Source organism: Hippocampus zosterae, chromosome 18, assembly GCF_025434085.1.
Source record: "Hippocampus zosterae strain Florida chromosome 18, ASM2543408v3, whole genome shotgun sequence".
NCBI lineage: Eukaryota > Metazoa > Chordata > Actinopteri > Syngnathiformes > Syngnathidae > Hippocampus > Hippocampus zosterae.
The window spans coordinates 11,761,183-11,777,667 of record NC_067468.1 but is presented as its reverse complement, the minus strand read 5'-3'; the positions used below and the strand labels follow the sequence as shown (position 1 = coordinate 11,777,667).

Sequence of the window (16,485 nt, the reverse complement as noted above, 5' to 3'; positions counted from 1 at the left end):
CCAAGTCTGAAAAGACGTTTATAAACGTCTTTGGGAGTGAATGAGTTAAAATGTTTCCTATTTACTTTATTTTATTGAGGATGTCAACGCTATGATTGCTTTTGTTCTTCAAGTATGAAAAGGGAAAAAAAGAGCGATCGCCTAATCCTGCTGGTCATATTTTGTGCCCTGGTTTTACAACGAAGACCTTTTTTTTTAAAACCTGTCTCCCGATACTTGGCCATGTTCTCAGCCTTTTGTGAAGATTTGCCGAATGACGTTGACTTAATGACACCCAAGTATGACTTTGTCAACGACTCTGCCGTCTGCTTTTCAACGCCTTCGGGAAGCGATGACGACAGTTGGGCTTGTCAACATGAGTACACCTGCGCCGAAATGCCCGCCGCCCGCGCCCTTTCATGCTTGCAAGATGCCACGCATAGATATGACGGCGCAAAGCGAGCAAAAAGTCGTGTGTAGGGAGTGTTCTTTTCTGTTCCCACATGATGGCAACCAGCATGGCCGTACATGTTTGGTGCGTCGAGTGATTCATGACATGTGAGCTGCCCCGTCGCCACACCTTCGTGTACAAGCTTCTCATTGTGATAAATTACAGGACTGGAAGTGTTTTTGACATCATGTGTTTGCAAACAGGCAGGAAATAAAAAAAATGTTGCTCACATTAGGACCACTGTTAGCATGGTTGCTAGGTTCTGTTTTTAAATGTTGCCGGAGCCAGAAAAGAAAAGACGCTAAGTTAGCAACATTGAAGACAGAACACAAAGTCAACCACAGACGGGACGACGCTCGAGACTGGCCGTCGGTCAATCACCTGGCGGAAAGAGACAGAAGTCAGACATACTTGCATTTACACAGCCATGGAACATAAAACCGCGCTGCCTACGCAGACGTCAAGCGAATGAACTGCTATGCCGCTAGTGACAACATCTTGTAATCTTTGATGCGAATGAGAACTCATTTCCTTCATTTTTTTTTTTGCATGTTACCTCACAGCTGACGGATGGAGGGAAGGCAGCCAAAGCCAAGTTGAGCATCGGAGACGTCATCCTCGCCATAAATGGCATCTCCGCTGAAAACATGAGCCACCTCGAAGCCCAGAACAAGATTAAAGCCTGCACGGGCAATCTCAGCCTAAATCTACAGAGGTAATCGCCAACAAATAGTCAAGTTTTAGTGGGTTCACCTTTGGAATTCCTGCTCTGACTCGAGACCGGCCTGCGTCTTATTGTCTTCAATTATGTCAGAAGAAATAGCCTGCCGTATGTATTATTATAACATCTGCCTTTTCCCGCTCTTAATTAGCAACGGAGACAGGCTCTTAGCGGGCGGCTTCATGTACAGGACCCAAATCTGTTGAAGTCATCAGCTCAGGCTTCAGCTTTGGTTTATGTCAAGTCACGCTGAGAAGCGTTCCTCTGCTCTGCCCATTAGGAAAAGGAAGAATCCTGGAATACACGAAAACTTTTTAAGTCTGTGATCCACCGCGTGAGCAACTCCTTTCAGTCGGATCTGGCTCAAGTTAGGCGGAAAAGAAAACAGCGTCTCCACCCCGATATTTTAACAGTGATTTTAGCCACTCTCTCTGATCGGGCATGTTACAAAGCCATCAACGTCGGCAAATGAACCACTGCTCTGCCCTCCCCTTTTTCTAGCGGCGCTAGGAGGTGGCTACTAGTTGAGTCTGCCCTCGTAATGCCACCCTGTGTGGCAACACATATTAAACATACCAGAAACCGCCACTGATTTTTGATTTGTGCCGCTTATCAGAAACAAAAACTGATAGCGCTGTTGGCTAACTGCTCTTCCAACAAAACTCAATGCAGCGCCGGTTTCAGTAGTTTTTGGCTTTGATGTAGTGTTTCACACAATGTAGTCAAGACCATAGCTTTGAAATGGCGGCTCTTCTCCTAAGCTAGCTGTTGGCAAACTTTGCGTGTGCGCCGTATTATGTACATTAGCCGAAATGCGAAATCACAATTTCGCTAATACGTTGAACAGCGACCCAAATACTGTTTTTATACACCATTAGAAAGCGAACTTTTCCATAACGTGTTCCCTTTAACATTCATTGGCACGACTTTATTAGCCACCATGCTGTTGTGAGTTTTGTGATTTGTTTTAACCACCAAATTACACATTCCAACAGTGGGAGGTGTCCTGGATGATGGCTAGCTAACAAACACAAATGGCTCACATTCATGAGCGATTTATTTGTGCCAAACGCAGTAAAAACATTCAAGGTGACGACAGAAAAAGAAAATTAGAGCTAGGTTCGCATTGCCCCGGTGTTCTATCAGCAGATGGAATCAGTAAAGAGCCTCGTCACTTAATGGTGGGAAAAATGATCTTAAAATAGCTCCATGCCGCAGCTGCATGTAATCTTCTTTAGGCAACGGGTGCACGAAATATTGTGTTGACAGAGTACAGGTCTCCAAATATATACACAAGGCTGTCTTTAGACTTCTCGCACGGTTTCCAGCGTTTCATTTGGGTGTCATTAAATTGTCTGAGAAGAAAATGCTATTTTGTCAAGCTCGACTTTCTCCCGCTATATCCTCCCAATGTGATTTAGGATCTTTAGGGCTCCCACATAAGACTTTTGGATTTGTGATAATATCCCTACAAAGTGCCAAAAGATGATTGATGTGAGAAAAAATGTAGTCCCGGGCTGTAAGTCTCCAGAGGTACACACGTCAGCCTTGAGACGTGTTTACCTATGCCCTTTTCCAAACGGATCATGTAACCACCACCACTGGGGTTCCTAAATGAAACCTTAAAGCAACGCCTTCTCTTAAAATCACCGTTGTGAGAAAGCAAACAATATTAGCTCATTCACTCCCAAAGACGTTTTTACACGTCTTTTCAGACTTGGGCTAGAATTGGCTTGGACTGAATGAGTTAAAAATGTGCCACTACTCTTTGAACTATACTGACAAATTTATGACGCTTTATTTTGTGCAGCTATCGGTACTTTATCAGAAAATGATCATATCCAACAGGAACAGATGACTTGTGCTGCTAACAACAAGCCAACTCACCTCAGGAAAATAACCGACAAAACCCGCAAATTAAGTATTTTACGTGTGTTTATTGAGAGTGCGATTTGGCCCCAACAAACTCTTCAGGAAGCACGATCCTTCGATTTTATACTTTGATATGATCTGAGGTTTACGCTGAACTTTAATGGCCACGCTTTTTGTTCGCTGATGGAAAGAAGCTTGACCCCCGGAGCAGCCCGACACTTGAGTTACACAATGCAGTTGTGGGAAGCGGCCTTAGGAAAGAATGATAATTGCTGTTTATTTATTGTCATTGAAACTATGCAACACGCTGTAAAGAAACACCCCGAAGGTTGCATTTGGCAACACCTGGTTTGGACAGATAATACTGATCTGCAGAGCATGCGCGGTGATCCAACCATTTTTTTGTCTTTTTCCCAAACCTTAAGGCTTGAAACGCCACGGGCCTGTTTGACTGAAGGTTTGCCCATTCAAGAACGGGGGCCTGCAGTCGATTGCGCACGCAAACAGATGTGGAAGCTGATTTATTAACCGCCGTCAGGATTCTGTCTGCCAATGGGCCAAGCGGCCGTGCTGCTCATTTTGCGTCGTGTAGCAGGAGTATATGCCGCGATATGATTCCGCTTCTGATCTGGAATCAGAAGGATCGTACCATTCTTGGAATTGATAGCTCCATCCACACCGCTTAATGCCTTGGAGGCTGCTAGCCACTTATTTGAATGACAAATGAAAGGCACGCAGCTGCGGGTTGAACGCGCGCACGTATTCGTGCGGCGCGACGGAGATGGCTTGGCCACGGTTACAACCGAGGGAGGAGTTGATGCCTGAAGCCCCCACTGACTCCTGGCTGCCTCTGCCGCATGTGGCGTGGTGGTCAGAAGACAAGAATGAGGGGGACGGGAGCCCATCCAGTCGTGAAAACCCCCCCCCCCAAAAAACTCCCACCTATCGAATTCTCCTATTGGTCAACCAGTTTGGCCCCCGCAATATAAATCGCGTTGTTCTTTTGGTGATGTGTTGCAGCTTGCTTCACGGTTATCACTCACGCTGTCGGAAGACAAACTGTCCCATTTGGGACTTCTCCCTTTTTGACACGATCTCCCACCGCACCTTAAACATTCATCGTTCACTCCAAATACCGAAAGCTGGATCTCGTTGAGGAAGATTTGCGACGAATGAAAACCGTGCCTGACATGGCAAGCATGTGTGAATCCTCCAGTAGTTGGGCCCCCCGCGTACGCGGCCACGCTTTCACGAAGGAAAAAAAAAAAAAATTGGCCGGTTAATGGAACCTAATCGACAGTGGCAGATGTTTGAAGTCAGAGCTACGCGAGGTTCCGCTCCAATCAGTCGGCTATCAACTCGGGTTGCGCCTGCGCTCGCCATTTCCATCACTCAGTCAAGTGCCACATGTCCGACTGTTTCTCTTGGCTCTCGATGAGAAGCAGACGGGATGGAAACGCTGCCTTAACCCTCATTCCTTCTCTTCGCCTTCCACAGTGTGGGATATCTATTTGCCCGTGTGTGTGCGCGTGACGAAGTTGGTTCTCAGGGAAGTCAAGGTTGACGGGAGGGGGACCACTTAACGTCTCTTAGCTGTCGTGCCCCCCCACATGGAGTGACATACGGACCTATTTAGGCAGGGATACGTTTTCCTGAACAACTGCGGTAACAGCAAGTAGTCCATTCATGGCACACGGTTGGAAACATATTTCAAGGGGCCGTCGAGAACAATTGATCATTACACCTTACGGCGCCCCCTATTGAGTAATCATCCAAATTTGATGTGAAATTTCTTGGGAGAATTCCTACCCGTCACAAATGATCAGGTTTTGCACCAGAACACGTGATAGCCTGTGTATTTTGATAGCCACGATCCATTATCAAATAAGGTCATGAGCGCCTATTTCCACACACGCGGATCCATCTCCTTTCCCAAAATATTCTACGTCCATGTAGATACTCGGTCCAAAAGCCGTCAAGTCAAGGAGACAAAACGCAGAGGCGGCTTGGTTGAGCAGATGTTCGCCGGGACCACCCCGACTGGTGTTTTTTCAGTTTGCGCTGAAAAAAGACAGATAGGGTGTGAAACCGCCCGGCCCTGCCGCGCCACTCTGGGACGCTGATGTCACTCACACACACACACACACACCTCATCTTCCGAATGGAATGCGCCGTTTGATCTTGACGCCCTTTGCTGTTTTCTTTAGCCCGGTGTGATGTCGCCCCGTAAGTACGCTGGAAAATAAGCTTGGTCTATATGACCTGCTAAGTGGAAACAGCAAGTGGACGTACCCACGCCGACGACATGGACATCTGGCCGCGAGGGCGGGGCTCGCTAATAAGCCAGCGCCGTAACGGAAATGCATGAGACTGTTGACTGTTTTCCTAATATGGCAGCGTGGGAGGGAGGAGGAGCTTTCAAAGGATGGGGAAAAGCCTCGCTTAGTCACCTTGTTGCTGTTTCCAGGTTCCAAAGCATTGGTTAATTTGGTCCTATGTGATCATTGAGACAAAAATGAGCCTGATTTTTAATTATAGTATGGGATTTGACCATGGTTTCGCCAAGGTTATTTATGCTCATCAATGTACCATCAACCCCCAAGAAAAAAAAAAAGACAAACACAAAAAAGCAGGAGAGTGGTGCCTTGAGATACAACTTGAATTCGTTCCATGGCCGTGTTCGTAAGTCAAAACACTTCGATCTTATCGTCTTTCCCTGTAGGAAGGAATGGAAATACTGTTAATCCATTGCAGCTTCCTAAATGACAACAACAAAAATATTTGTAACTTTTTCTTTTATGACAGAAGTAAACAGATGATAAAGAATTAAATTGAGTCGCCAATTGTGTCGCGGTACTCTCGCCTGAATTGTGTGCGGGAAGCGTGAGTTCAGCATCGGAGTGTAAATGGTTGTACGTCTGGATATTTGCCCCGCGACTAACTGGCGACCAGTTCAGGTTGTAGTCTGGATAACCGCTGTTGAAAATGAATGGATGAAGAGCTAGATTGTTTTGTGTCACATTATTTTTTTCTTTAAAAGACATTGTGTTGCTCCTTCTGGAGACTAGGCTTTGGCCACCAGGGGGCAGTATACTACAGAATGTAAATGGTGTCAGTCGAAACTCCCCAATCCACTCCTCACTGTCACCATACAGTGCTCATATCTCAAATTTTTACTCTCAATTCAAAGCACATCGGGGGAGCGAATCTTAGAAAACGTGTCAATCGGTATATCTCAAGTAACGCCTGTATTTCAAATCAGACTACGAATGCATTTTTTTAACGTCTTATTGTTTCTGTCTTCACAGAGCCTCAAGTGCTGCCAATAGTGGGTCTAAGGTATGGCGTCAAATATTTGCCTAACTTCCTCTTCATGCCCTGCAAACATTTGCCCTTCTGAGTTTATGTCGGTGTGCTTCGCATGCTCCACTGACCCTGCAGGGGCCACATTGTGCTGTGTCATAAGCATGTCTGTATTCAAAGGAGACATATTATGCGTTTGTATCATTCGTCAGTTGTCGCTTGAAGGGGTCTCTGGATCCTCGCCCAGAATATTTGAGGATCTACCCGATACATTTACAGAAATAGAAATGAAATCTACTTGGAACTATTTAGATATGAGCTGATTTATTATTTTTTTAAAATCACGTTTCTATATGTCTCCTTTAAATATGATCACAGCTTCTGAGTTTGATATGACGTTTGCCTTTGAATGCTTCTTGACAAGCATCACAGCAGTTTTCTTTGATATGTGTGCGTATGCTGCATGTCGTGTGTCTCCACCTAGATGCCGGTTGAACCTCAAGAAATCATTAAGCCCGTCCCAATCACCCACACAGCTCCGACCGCCACATACACAAACCTGTCAAGTCAGGCCGCTCCCGCGTACAACAAGACACCCCGGCCATTTGGGGGCGACAGAGGCTCGCCGGCTCTTTCCTCCGCCCCAAAAGTGGCCTTCATCCCCTCGGAATCGTCGGCTTTCACGCCAGCTCAGCCTCTCGCTCAACCGCCGCACCCCCCTTTCCCAATTAAATCCACCCTCACCACCCCAGACTCGTTCCCGACTCCCCAAGCTAGTCCCGCTCGCTCCACTATCAGCTCCCCGTCCTCCCTCTCGTCCAATTCATCTTCTCCAGCCAGAGTGACGGCCCCTTCGTCCCACCCCTCTGTGCCGCAGCCGTCCGTCTATAACTCCCCCATCAATCTGTACTCCAACAACAACGCCTGCGAAGTGGCCATGGGGCAAAGGCGAGGCCTCCTGGAGAGCCAGGGGCTGTCCGACCAGTTCAATGGGTAGGTACCATCATCCAGAACCTCATTGTGTTCTCCCGTTTGTTGGTACACAGCGACAAACTGTCTGGACTGACAATCCCATCGTAGTCGGCAGGATCCGACATTAATTGTGGCCCGATGGCCCTGGGCCAGTATGACACTGTCAGGCCACCAGATAAATGGGAAGATATCAACACATCCCTTGCTTTGGACAAACACCAGATATTGTATTTTAGGTATGGTGTCACAGACTCTCTGATTCTGACGTGAAACGGAACTGAAAATAACTCGCGCTGTTCACAGTCACAAATAGAAAAGCAGCAGATTGTGTTGTACGTATGCCATGTCTCAAAAGTGTTTTACCACAATGAAATAGACCACGAGAATAATTTGCATCTGCAATCTCGGTAGCTAGTCGGCTAGCTGTTAGCCTAGCATATTTGATTTTTTTTTTTCTTCAAGGCAAAAACTTTCTTGATCTCCGTATTTTCTGGCTGTCTGGATGCCTTGTGGCACCATTGCTGCCGCTCACGGGTCACTCTCGTCCCGATGACATGCGTTCAATGTTTTCGTGGTGTGCCATGTCGGTCATCACCAGCACACCGCAAACTTAACGAACAGTAAAGCATACACAGTAAATGTTTTCCTTGTCATGTGGATCATAAAAATTGGTTAAGTTAAAAATTGATACGTACGTACGCCGTTTAAGTGCGCTTTAGTCGGCGGTTTCAGAGACAGCTGCGGTTCACCGAGGCTGCACATTATGCTACCGGAGAAAATGAAACATTCCACTCCATTTTGTCGTCAGTCACGCCCTCGTATTCCCCCCCCCCCCTTTTTTTCAAACGCATCAATCATCACCGGCGCTTTTACACAAGGCACAATGGCACATCTTGTTGAAGTATTCTGCAAGGGTGTAGGTCTTGGCAGTAGAACACAGTGTGAACTTGACGCTACCTCACCGCTGCAGCACAATCTTGGCAGCTTAGTTTCTTTTTTCTGGAGCCACTGGACTCTGCTTCATATGCAGTGGGCTTAATACTCCCCTGATAAATTATATCTGTGTGCAATCTGTGAAGAACACCTCCTCCCCCCAATCGTTCTGTCAGATGATATTAGTTAGAATATTGGAAAAATACTCCAGAATATGGAGGTGATGTAGTAGCGAAGACTTTCTACAAGAGGTTAAGGACCATCTCACTAAATGACAATGACCACAGCTTTTAATTGGGGACACTTTGAGGGGGCAAACCCCCCCACAAATACTTTTTTTTTAAAAACATCTGTGCGTATCCACATTGAAACAACCAAGTTGCTCCATCCATCCATCACTTGATTTATTTGAAGCACAACTTGTTGCTGCACGTGTGCATGTTGTGTTTTTTCTATGTCCACATTTTCTCAGAAGGGCTTTTTTTTTTCTTTACTCAAATACACTTACCCATACTCCGACTTGGCATCAGTCCTTCCCAATGTTGTCTTTTTTTTTTTTTTTTTTGCCCACAGGTGGGAGGAGATTCAGACAAGTCAGTCCTGTGAATGATCATTTATCTCCTACAGTAACCGAATGCACATTGCTGTGGTTTATGATTAACAACAGTGTGTTTGCACTCTTTTTTTGAGTGTGAGTGTGTGTGTGTTTATGTGCAGACTTGCGGGTACTGATGTCAAAGTCTAATACAGAGTCTGTTTGATAGGTGGATAGATTGACGGGTATCCATCATAGTTATTCATCAACAATGATGAAAACATCACAAGGGAACGCCACAAGGCCTTTTCGGAATCATTGTTGGTTATTATCTTCAGAAAATTGACTTCTAATATGAGGGCCCATAAATTCACCCATTTCCATGCCATGAAAACGAGTGTGCGTGCTTCTCAGATCGCCGCGTGCATCTTTGATATGTTCTTGTCTGTATAGTGCAGCCAGGCGTGTTGACAAGCTCACCACTGGCTCTGTCTGTTTCTGTTAGCGTCGTGTTTATTCAGGGCCCGCGCAATCACTGCTTCTGTTTAGACAGCCAGACGTGTCGTGGCTTTGATTCATCGGACACACGTCAACTTTTTTTAAACGGACTGCGTGCATGTAAACCCTTCGCATGTTTTTGTGGAGAATGTGGGAGCAAGTGCCTGGTGAAAACTCACCCCAGGTGGGAACACGCTTACTCCACAAAAAAGACCTGAGCAGAGATTCAAAGCGAGAACGCCACAAAAGAAACAAGTGTTGAAATTCGGTCTAAAACCGAGATTGGTTAACCTTTCGTACAGATCTCGTCTTGCATCTCACTTCAGAGTGCAGGTGTACATTTGCTTCTGGAGTGAAGGGTGAAGGCACATATTACAAAGCGCATGAGCACCATCTTGTGGTGGAAATGGGCACATCGCCGATACTTATTATTAAATCGTCTGCTCAATCGTAAAATGGCCCAGTGACCTAACACAACATTGTAATCAACACGCAGGAAAGAGTCCGACACGTATCACGCCTCGGCACTTAGTGAAGCCAGCAAGAAGCGACTAATTGAGGACACGGAAGACTGGCACCCGAGGGCCGGAACCAGCCAGTCCCGCTCCTTCCGGATCCTGGCCCAGCTCACCGGCACTGAAAATGGTGAGTGCGTGAACTTTTTTTTTGTGTATACATTTCAAATCACACATAAGCTTGGCTCTAAATATAAGAATAAAAAATATAATATACGATAATAAAAGATTTTCTGTTGTTATTTTCCAGAGGAAGCGCCGGAGAACAACGGGAAGAAGTAAGTGCATTTTTGTCCTCATCCTCGTATACCCCAAACTCATGGTGACTCCAAATGCATCTTGACTAAATTATTCATTTTAAATTACAATCTTAATTGAGTTTTGGAGAAATCCCTCTGGAAGTTGACAGAGTGTTGTCTTAAGATGTTTAATCGGAATGCTCCTCAGAGCTGACTGCCAAAGCCATAAGTATGTCACTGACTGAAAATGTGAGCAATTAAGTGGAATTTGCCAAAATCAGCACAGATCACAGGCAAGAGTCACGCCGCTGATGTCATTTTCTGTTCTGTCCCTGCCTCGCCTCCTCTTTGGTTTCGCTCGCTTCACTTGCCAATCTGTCTCCTCTCTTCTCTTGTCTTTTATTTCTGTGTGATGGTATGACTCAGGGCCACCAAGTTGGACCCAGAAGTTGTAGAGCACAAGTACAACAAGCTCAGGGATTGGCATCAGGGCGTCTCCGCAAAGGTGCTAAACGTGTAGCCGGAACACTTGGCGCTGTTGTCTATTTTTTTTTTTCCTGTGTATAATACTGCATATGTACGTGAGAGAATGATTCTCAAACTCACACAAAGGATCCCTAAAGACCCAATTCTTATTATGCATAAGACTTAACTGTGTATTCTGGGAAATGTTGTTTGTGAGGCTCTTTTTCTCCTTCACACTTTCTATACCCTCTTACTTAATTTTTCTGAATCCTGTTTCTACTCCGTCTGTTAATTCTTGATGAATTCATCTCAATAAACCTTTACTCTTTCTTATTTGTCTTTGTTTCATCTTTTAGTCCTTCAGGAATATGAATGACTCCATATTTAATATTGACATTATATATAGTGAGACTGATTTTTTTTTGGGGGGGGGGTTACAAGGCATTTTTCATATGACAGGCACAGTCGGATTTTCAAATGGCATGATTCCAATTGACTTGACGGACCAAATGATGACGCTTAATTAGGAAGGTATTTTATTTTAGTAACACTCCACTATTCATAAGAAATTGCAAGGGAGACATTTTTAAGTCAAAATTTTAACTCAAAAGTTTTTAAAAAATCAATTAAGTATTGTACTGGCATTAGTAATGGAAAACGTTTGGAAATTATTTATTTGTATCTCGTTTTTTAATAAACGTAAAACCTGGCATTTCAACAGGGGGGTGTAGTTTTCCTACTCCTGTCTATGTAGGTTTTTTTGTTGTTTTTTTTTTAATATGGCATTAAATGTATAAAGGCATCAATTTTAACAGGACATGACTTATCTGCCTGACAGTATTCGGTGCTTTTTTTCCCGACAGAGATCAGGAATAATGAAAGCAGGAATCAGTAGCAGTATTTTGTTGGGAAAAATATTCTCTACCAAAACGTAAACACTTTGCATGCAGGAGTATGTACAACATGATTTATTCCAACTCTGTATTTATTCCCTAGTGATACCGTGGATGAAACCTCTCCCAGTATGCACACCTTGCCTGCAGCCAAAACATATTCCAAAGTTACGCCTCCTCGGAACGGCAACGTTATGGTGGCTCCCTCTGCGTTCAAGAGCCCCGCGGCCCAAAACAAGCCTGGGGGCCCATCAGGTACTTTATACCACTGTTTCCTGACCCCTTATTGAGGTTCGGCTTTTTAAAATTTATTATTATTATTGAAAATGTGTGTGTGCGCGCGCGCGCGTGTGTGTGTGTGTGTATTTCGTTTTTTTCAATCAATAAAACGTGAAAAAAAAACCGAGAACCACTCCTCTCGACAAAACAAAATGCAGTAACGCCTTCTTTCCCACAGAGGGCGCCGTCGTACCTCCAAACCGCTCGGCCATAAAATTCCTTGCAGGTTTTCTTCCCAAAGCTTAGCCACTGAAAAATTATCGGCTCGATTAAAAAAAAATAAACCTCAGAGGTGTTCTGCTAATGAGGTTAGATTATTGACCTCCCTCCAGATGTCTTTTAGTTCATACGTTGTGAAATGAAGAACGTGTTGTTTGTCCACCGCTTGATGAAAAGTAACAGCTGAGCATCATGAAGTGAGCAACATGCTTCCATAGAGGCCACTTGTGGAGTGGCTGCTGAAATGTACCTGAGGGAGGCCACCGCCAGGGACTCTTTTGTCTCACTTTGCCAGTTTAACACATGCACCTCCAATTTGACTCCGTAAGAGTGGTGCGAGGCATAGCGCTAAGCTCTTGTTTGTATTGCTCATTAGCTTGCATTTTATGAGCGCATAATTAAGATGAATATTTCATGACTTCTGCTGGTTTTATTTGATTTCTTTCTTGCATAACAAACTTCCTGATGATTTTTTTTTACTTGCAGCAGTTTGGCTTAGTAAAAAAAATCTTTTTTTTTAATTATTTTGTTTTTGGAAAAACATTTTAGTTTCTGGGTCCTCAATTTATAGCTCTTTTTTATATTAAAGGAAGGTGAGTATCCAAATTAGGATTTTTTTTTGGTCTTGGTGCCATTTGATAGTCTTTAATTTTTTCAAAAAAGCCACGTCTTTGTTCTTGAATGAATAACGTCACCTACTGGCAAAATTCAGGCATCTGCAGACTGCGTATCAGTGAGGGTGTGTCATTTCTTTCTAACCCCATCAGTCTTATTCGGCCTTGCCTAAGGTCGTCTTCTTTGTCACTCATTGGAAAATGTGAGTAAAGTAGTAGTTCAGTCAGAATGCAGATGAGTTGCTGAATGAACGTCTAATACCAGATGCTAACACTTCAAACGTGTTTCGGAATAAGCCTAATAATCCTTTCGTTAAAAAAAAAATGCAGCTGTAATCAAACCGAGATACTTTTGAGTGCTGCAGACAAAGACGGCGACTCCTGCTGTGATTCGGTTTTGTTGTGGTCTCCCGCTGACTTCTCGCTTCTTATCTCTCTCACGCAGCCTGACTGCGGTGACACCAGTGGCTTCCCTCCCACCCCGTGCCTTTTACATTCTCAGCATAGCAACTTTTGTCAAAAATAAGAACCCCCTCGGTGAAATCTAATTTCCCCCCCAGCGGTGCGCATTCGGCATGGAGATGCTGTTCAAAGTAACCGTGCCACTTCTGATACCTCAATCGTCGCGTACTTTGACACATTCATCACCACACTGTCGGGATGTTTTTTTTTTTTTAAAGGAATTGAAGGGAAATATGTTGCTCGCCGAAAATTATAGTTACCAAAGTCATTTTAGTGCTCACATTACAGATAGAAATTGCAAATTTGCTTGCTATTTTTATGTTGATTAATTTGGATAATCTGCAAATGCTGGATCGAACAAATTCGATTTTTCTTGATTTTGGAATTTATTGTGGGTGGAGGGGGGGCTTCTTGTTTTTGTTTTCCCAAAACGTTGGGCTCTTTGGGAAACCAAAGAGGGAAACTTACCTCAGCTAGTTGCTAAAAAAAAAATCTTTTAGCATCTTTTGTAGTTTTATTTTCTGAAAATGCCACAAAATGGTGCCAAAGTTCTGGCAAAATAGGAAAGTAGTAATTTGTGTCACTCAAGTTTGTTGAAATCCTTCTTAGAGACCAACTTTGTTTGTTGTTATCTCGCCCACTCCCAGAATAACAAATTTATACTTTTCTTTTTAAATTCACTAATTCTTTGCGCCCCTCCACTCCCGGAAGGAAGCTTCGGCAACCCTTATTTGACTTCTCAAACGGTTTCTCATAATGCTCTTTGTCAGCGGTGGGTCTCGTCATGTTTCCCTCCAGCTCTTTGTGCGAGGGCAGAAAAACAGCCGCATCCATCCTGGAAATGTTTTTGCTCGCGGAAAGAGGAGAGGGAGCGGAGTGCATCCCTTGCATTTGTTTTGAGCCGAGACGTTATTTTTGCAGGTGTGCACCACTGACTGCCGCGATGTTTTTTAGCCTCTTGTTTCTGCGGTGGGTGGGGTTTGCTCCGCGAGGTCCAGATGTCTCATGAATCATGCAAAGAAAAGAAAACGGGAGATTGTCAAACGATTCCCTTTTTTTTCTGATAACACAAATTTAACCCCTAACCACACTAAGCTCCATCCCCAAAGATGTGGATGAAGTTGTCGTATTAGTTTACTCATCGTCGTCCTTGTTTTAGGCTTCTCCAAAGTCGCCGTAGCCCCTTCGTTTGGCAAGGTGACCAACCCCCCTCCCAAAGGCCCGGACCGGCCTATCCCGCAGCCGCACCCCCAGGACCTGAACTCAGTGGTGCAGAGAGCCGAGCACATTCCAGCCGGAACGCGCACCCCCATGTGCAACAAGTGCAACAATGTTATCAGGTAGTTATGAACGTATTGACAGTAAAACAGTTCAGTGTCAGAAAAGTTCTGGATCAGATTATCTATAACGTAGCGAAAAAAAATATCTGCGATATAAAAGCAGATATGTACGACTTACAAAAGCTGCGATGCAGTGAGACTGCAAGGAAGTGTCAGATGCTCGTGGCAAGTACTGACATGGAAGTTTATCGTTGATGTCACTAGTCCTGCAACTTTTTTGACACATCTGGTTGACATGTTTGGGGCTAACGTTTTCCCCGTTTGCTAATAGGGGCCCCTTCCTCGTAGCCATGGGCATGTCCTGGCACCCCGAGGAGTTTAACTGCGCTCACTGCCGCTCCTCACTGGCAGACCGCGGATTTGTGGAGGAGAAGGGCCAGGTGTACTGTGAGCACTGCTACGAGCAGTTCTTTGCTCCCACTTGTGCCCTGTGCCAGCAGAAGATCCTGGGGGTGAGCTTCTTGATTGGATCTACTTGGAAATTAGTAATTGGTGTCAAGGAAGTGTTGTTAAAATGATTCAAATGACTTCAAAACGCGTCCTTTGCTCGGGTGATTCTTTCAAACTTTTTCCTCCTGTCTTGGTTCACAGGAGATCATGAACGCCTTGAAGCAAACCTGGCACGTGTCCTGTTTTGTCTGTTCAGCTTGCCAGCAGCCAATTCGGGGCAACATGTTCCACATGGAGGATGGGCAGCCATACTGTGAAATGGGTACATACAGTACCTACATACATGGCATGCTGCGTTTGTATCCATTTTGACCCTTTGTTACTATCCACAGACTACTACAAACTGTTTGGCACAAACTGCCACGGCTGTGACTTCCCCATCGAGGCAGGGGACAAGTTCTTGGAGGCTTTAGGATTCACCTGGCATGACACCTGCTTTGTGTGCGCGGTAGGTACCGGACATTTTTGGAATTCCTCCGAAAGCCCACCCGAATATACTGTACGTCTATAGATAACCATATGTATGTACATCCATACATATATCGTGGCCGCACAGTGGTCAACTGGTTAGCACATCCGCCTCACAGTGCAGAGGTGCAGGATTAGATTCCTTTTGTGGCCTTCCTGTGTGGAGTTTGCATTATCTTGACGTGCCTATGTGGGTTTTGTCTGGGTATGGCATGCTGATTGAACACTCTAAATTTGACTGTGTGTGCCCTGCGATTGGGTGGCCACCAGTTCAAGGTGTCCCCGCCTACTGCCTGAAGACACCCCAGCAGGCCCGGGATGAATAGAAAATAAACTACGAAGCTAACTCCAACCCAAATATGAGATGTATAATAAAAGAGGTGTCGTGTGTACGTGTGGCTTTCTCTTCAGGTGTGCACTGCCAATCTGGAAGGTCAAGCTTTCTTCTCCAAGAAGGACAAGCCTTTGTGCAAGAAACATGCCCACACAGTCAACATCTGACCCTGCCCCTGCAGAATTTTCTAACAATAGCTGAATTGATAATGACAGTCAAATGCTCCATATTTAAAAATGACTTTACGTGTATGTGTATACTCGTTAAATAATAACGGGTCCATTGTTTTTCCCTTTCTGCTTTATTACGATTTATAGATGCTTTTCAGGAGTCTGCTAGCCTTCTCTTATGGTTCTTGGTTCAATTTTAAGATTTTGGTTTCCCACTGAGCAGGATATGATGCAGTCTTTGGGGTCCCCCCCCAAAAAAAGGATTTCATTGCTATTATGCAGTATATGCACAGTACGGTATAGTTAAAAGCACATCTGGTGACAGACTAAACATTTAATCACCATTTATTTTGAATAAAATACATGATGATTGTGTTTTTTTAGTATTATTTTGTAATATATATTTTGTATTGCCCATTTCTTCATTTGAGTAATACCAACACGGTAGGATTTGCCCTAAATGATGAGCAATTAATCCCACCTTCATTTCTTGTACTTACATAAAACAATTGTAATATATTCCTCCCGAATCTGCTGCGTTACATGCGCCTTGCCCATTTTCACGAGGGGAATAAAAACGGTTTTATGCAAGACTGGATATGTTTTGATACTGCTCCATGTTATACTATAAATATTTAGTTCATAAAGTGAGAATCACTATCTGGAAAGGCAGAATGTTTGGCAGAGCGCTCACTGTGTAGTGTACGTAGTGTCCGTTGGCCGCTGCGGGGATCGTGTACTTGCACTTTTACGAGTCGCCATAGGTTGTCGCT

The 16,485-nt window shown here is 44.5% G+C and overlaps 1 protein-coding gene across 1 annotated transcript in view; it reads left to right on the top strand.

Moving 5' to 3' along the window:
• The window catches only part of pdlim5b (PDZ and LIM domain 5b), a 29,758-nt gene extending 13,798 nt beyond the window's left edge, over positions 1-15,960 (top strand). Inside the window, exons 3-13 of the mRNA XM_052051769.1 lie at positions 994-1,145; positions 6,332-6,362; positions 6,811-7,319; positions 9,761-9,909; positions 10,030-10,057; positions 11,480-11,631; positions 14,110-14,290; positions 14,562-14,742; positions 14,882-15,002; positions 15,073-15,188; positions 15,620-15,960. Of these exons, the coding sequence (XP_051907729.1) occupies positions 994-1,145; positions 6,332-6,362; positions 6,811-7,319; positions 9,761-9,909; positions 10,030-10,057; positions 11,480-11,631; positions 14,110-14,290; positions 14,562-14,742; positions 14,882-15,002; positions 15,073-15,188; positions 15,620-15,709 (1,710 nt within the window). The 3' untranslated portion in view covers positions 15,710-15,960. The remainder of the gene's footprint in view (positions 1-993; positions 1,146-6,331; positions 6,363-6,810; positions 7,320-9,760; positions 9,910-10,029; positions 10,058-11,479; positions 11,632-14,109; positions 14,291-14,561; positions 14,743-14,881; positions 15,003-15,072; positions 15,189-15,619) is intronic.
• Positions 15,961-16,485: the final 525 nt, after the last annotated feature.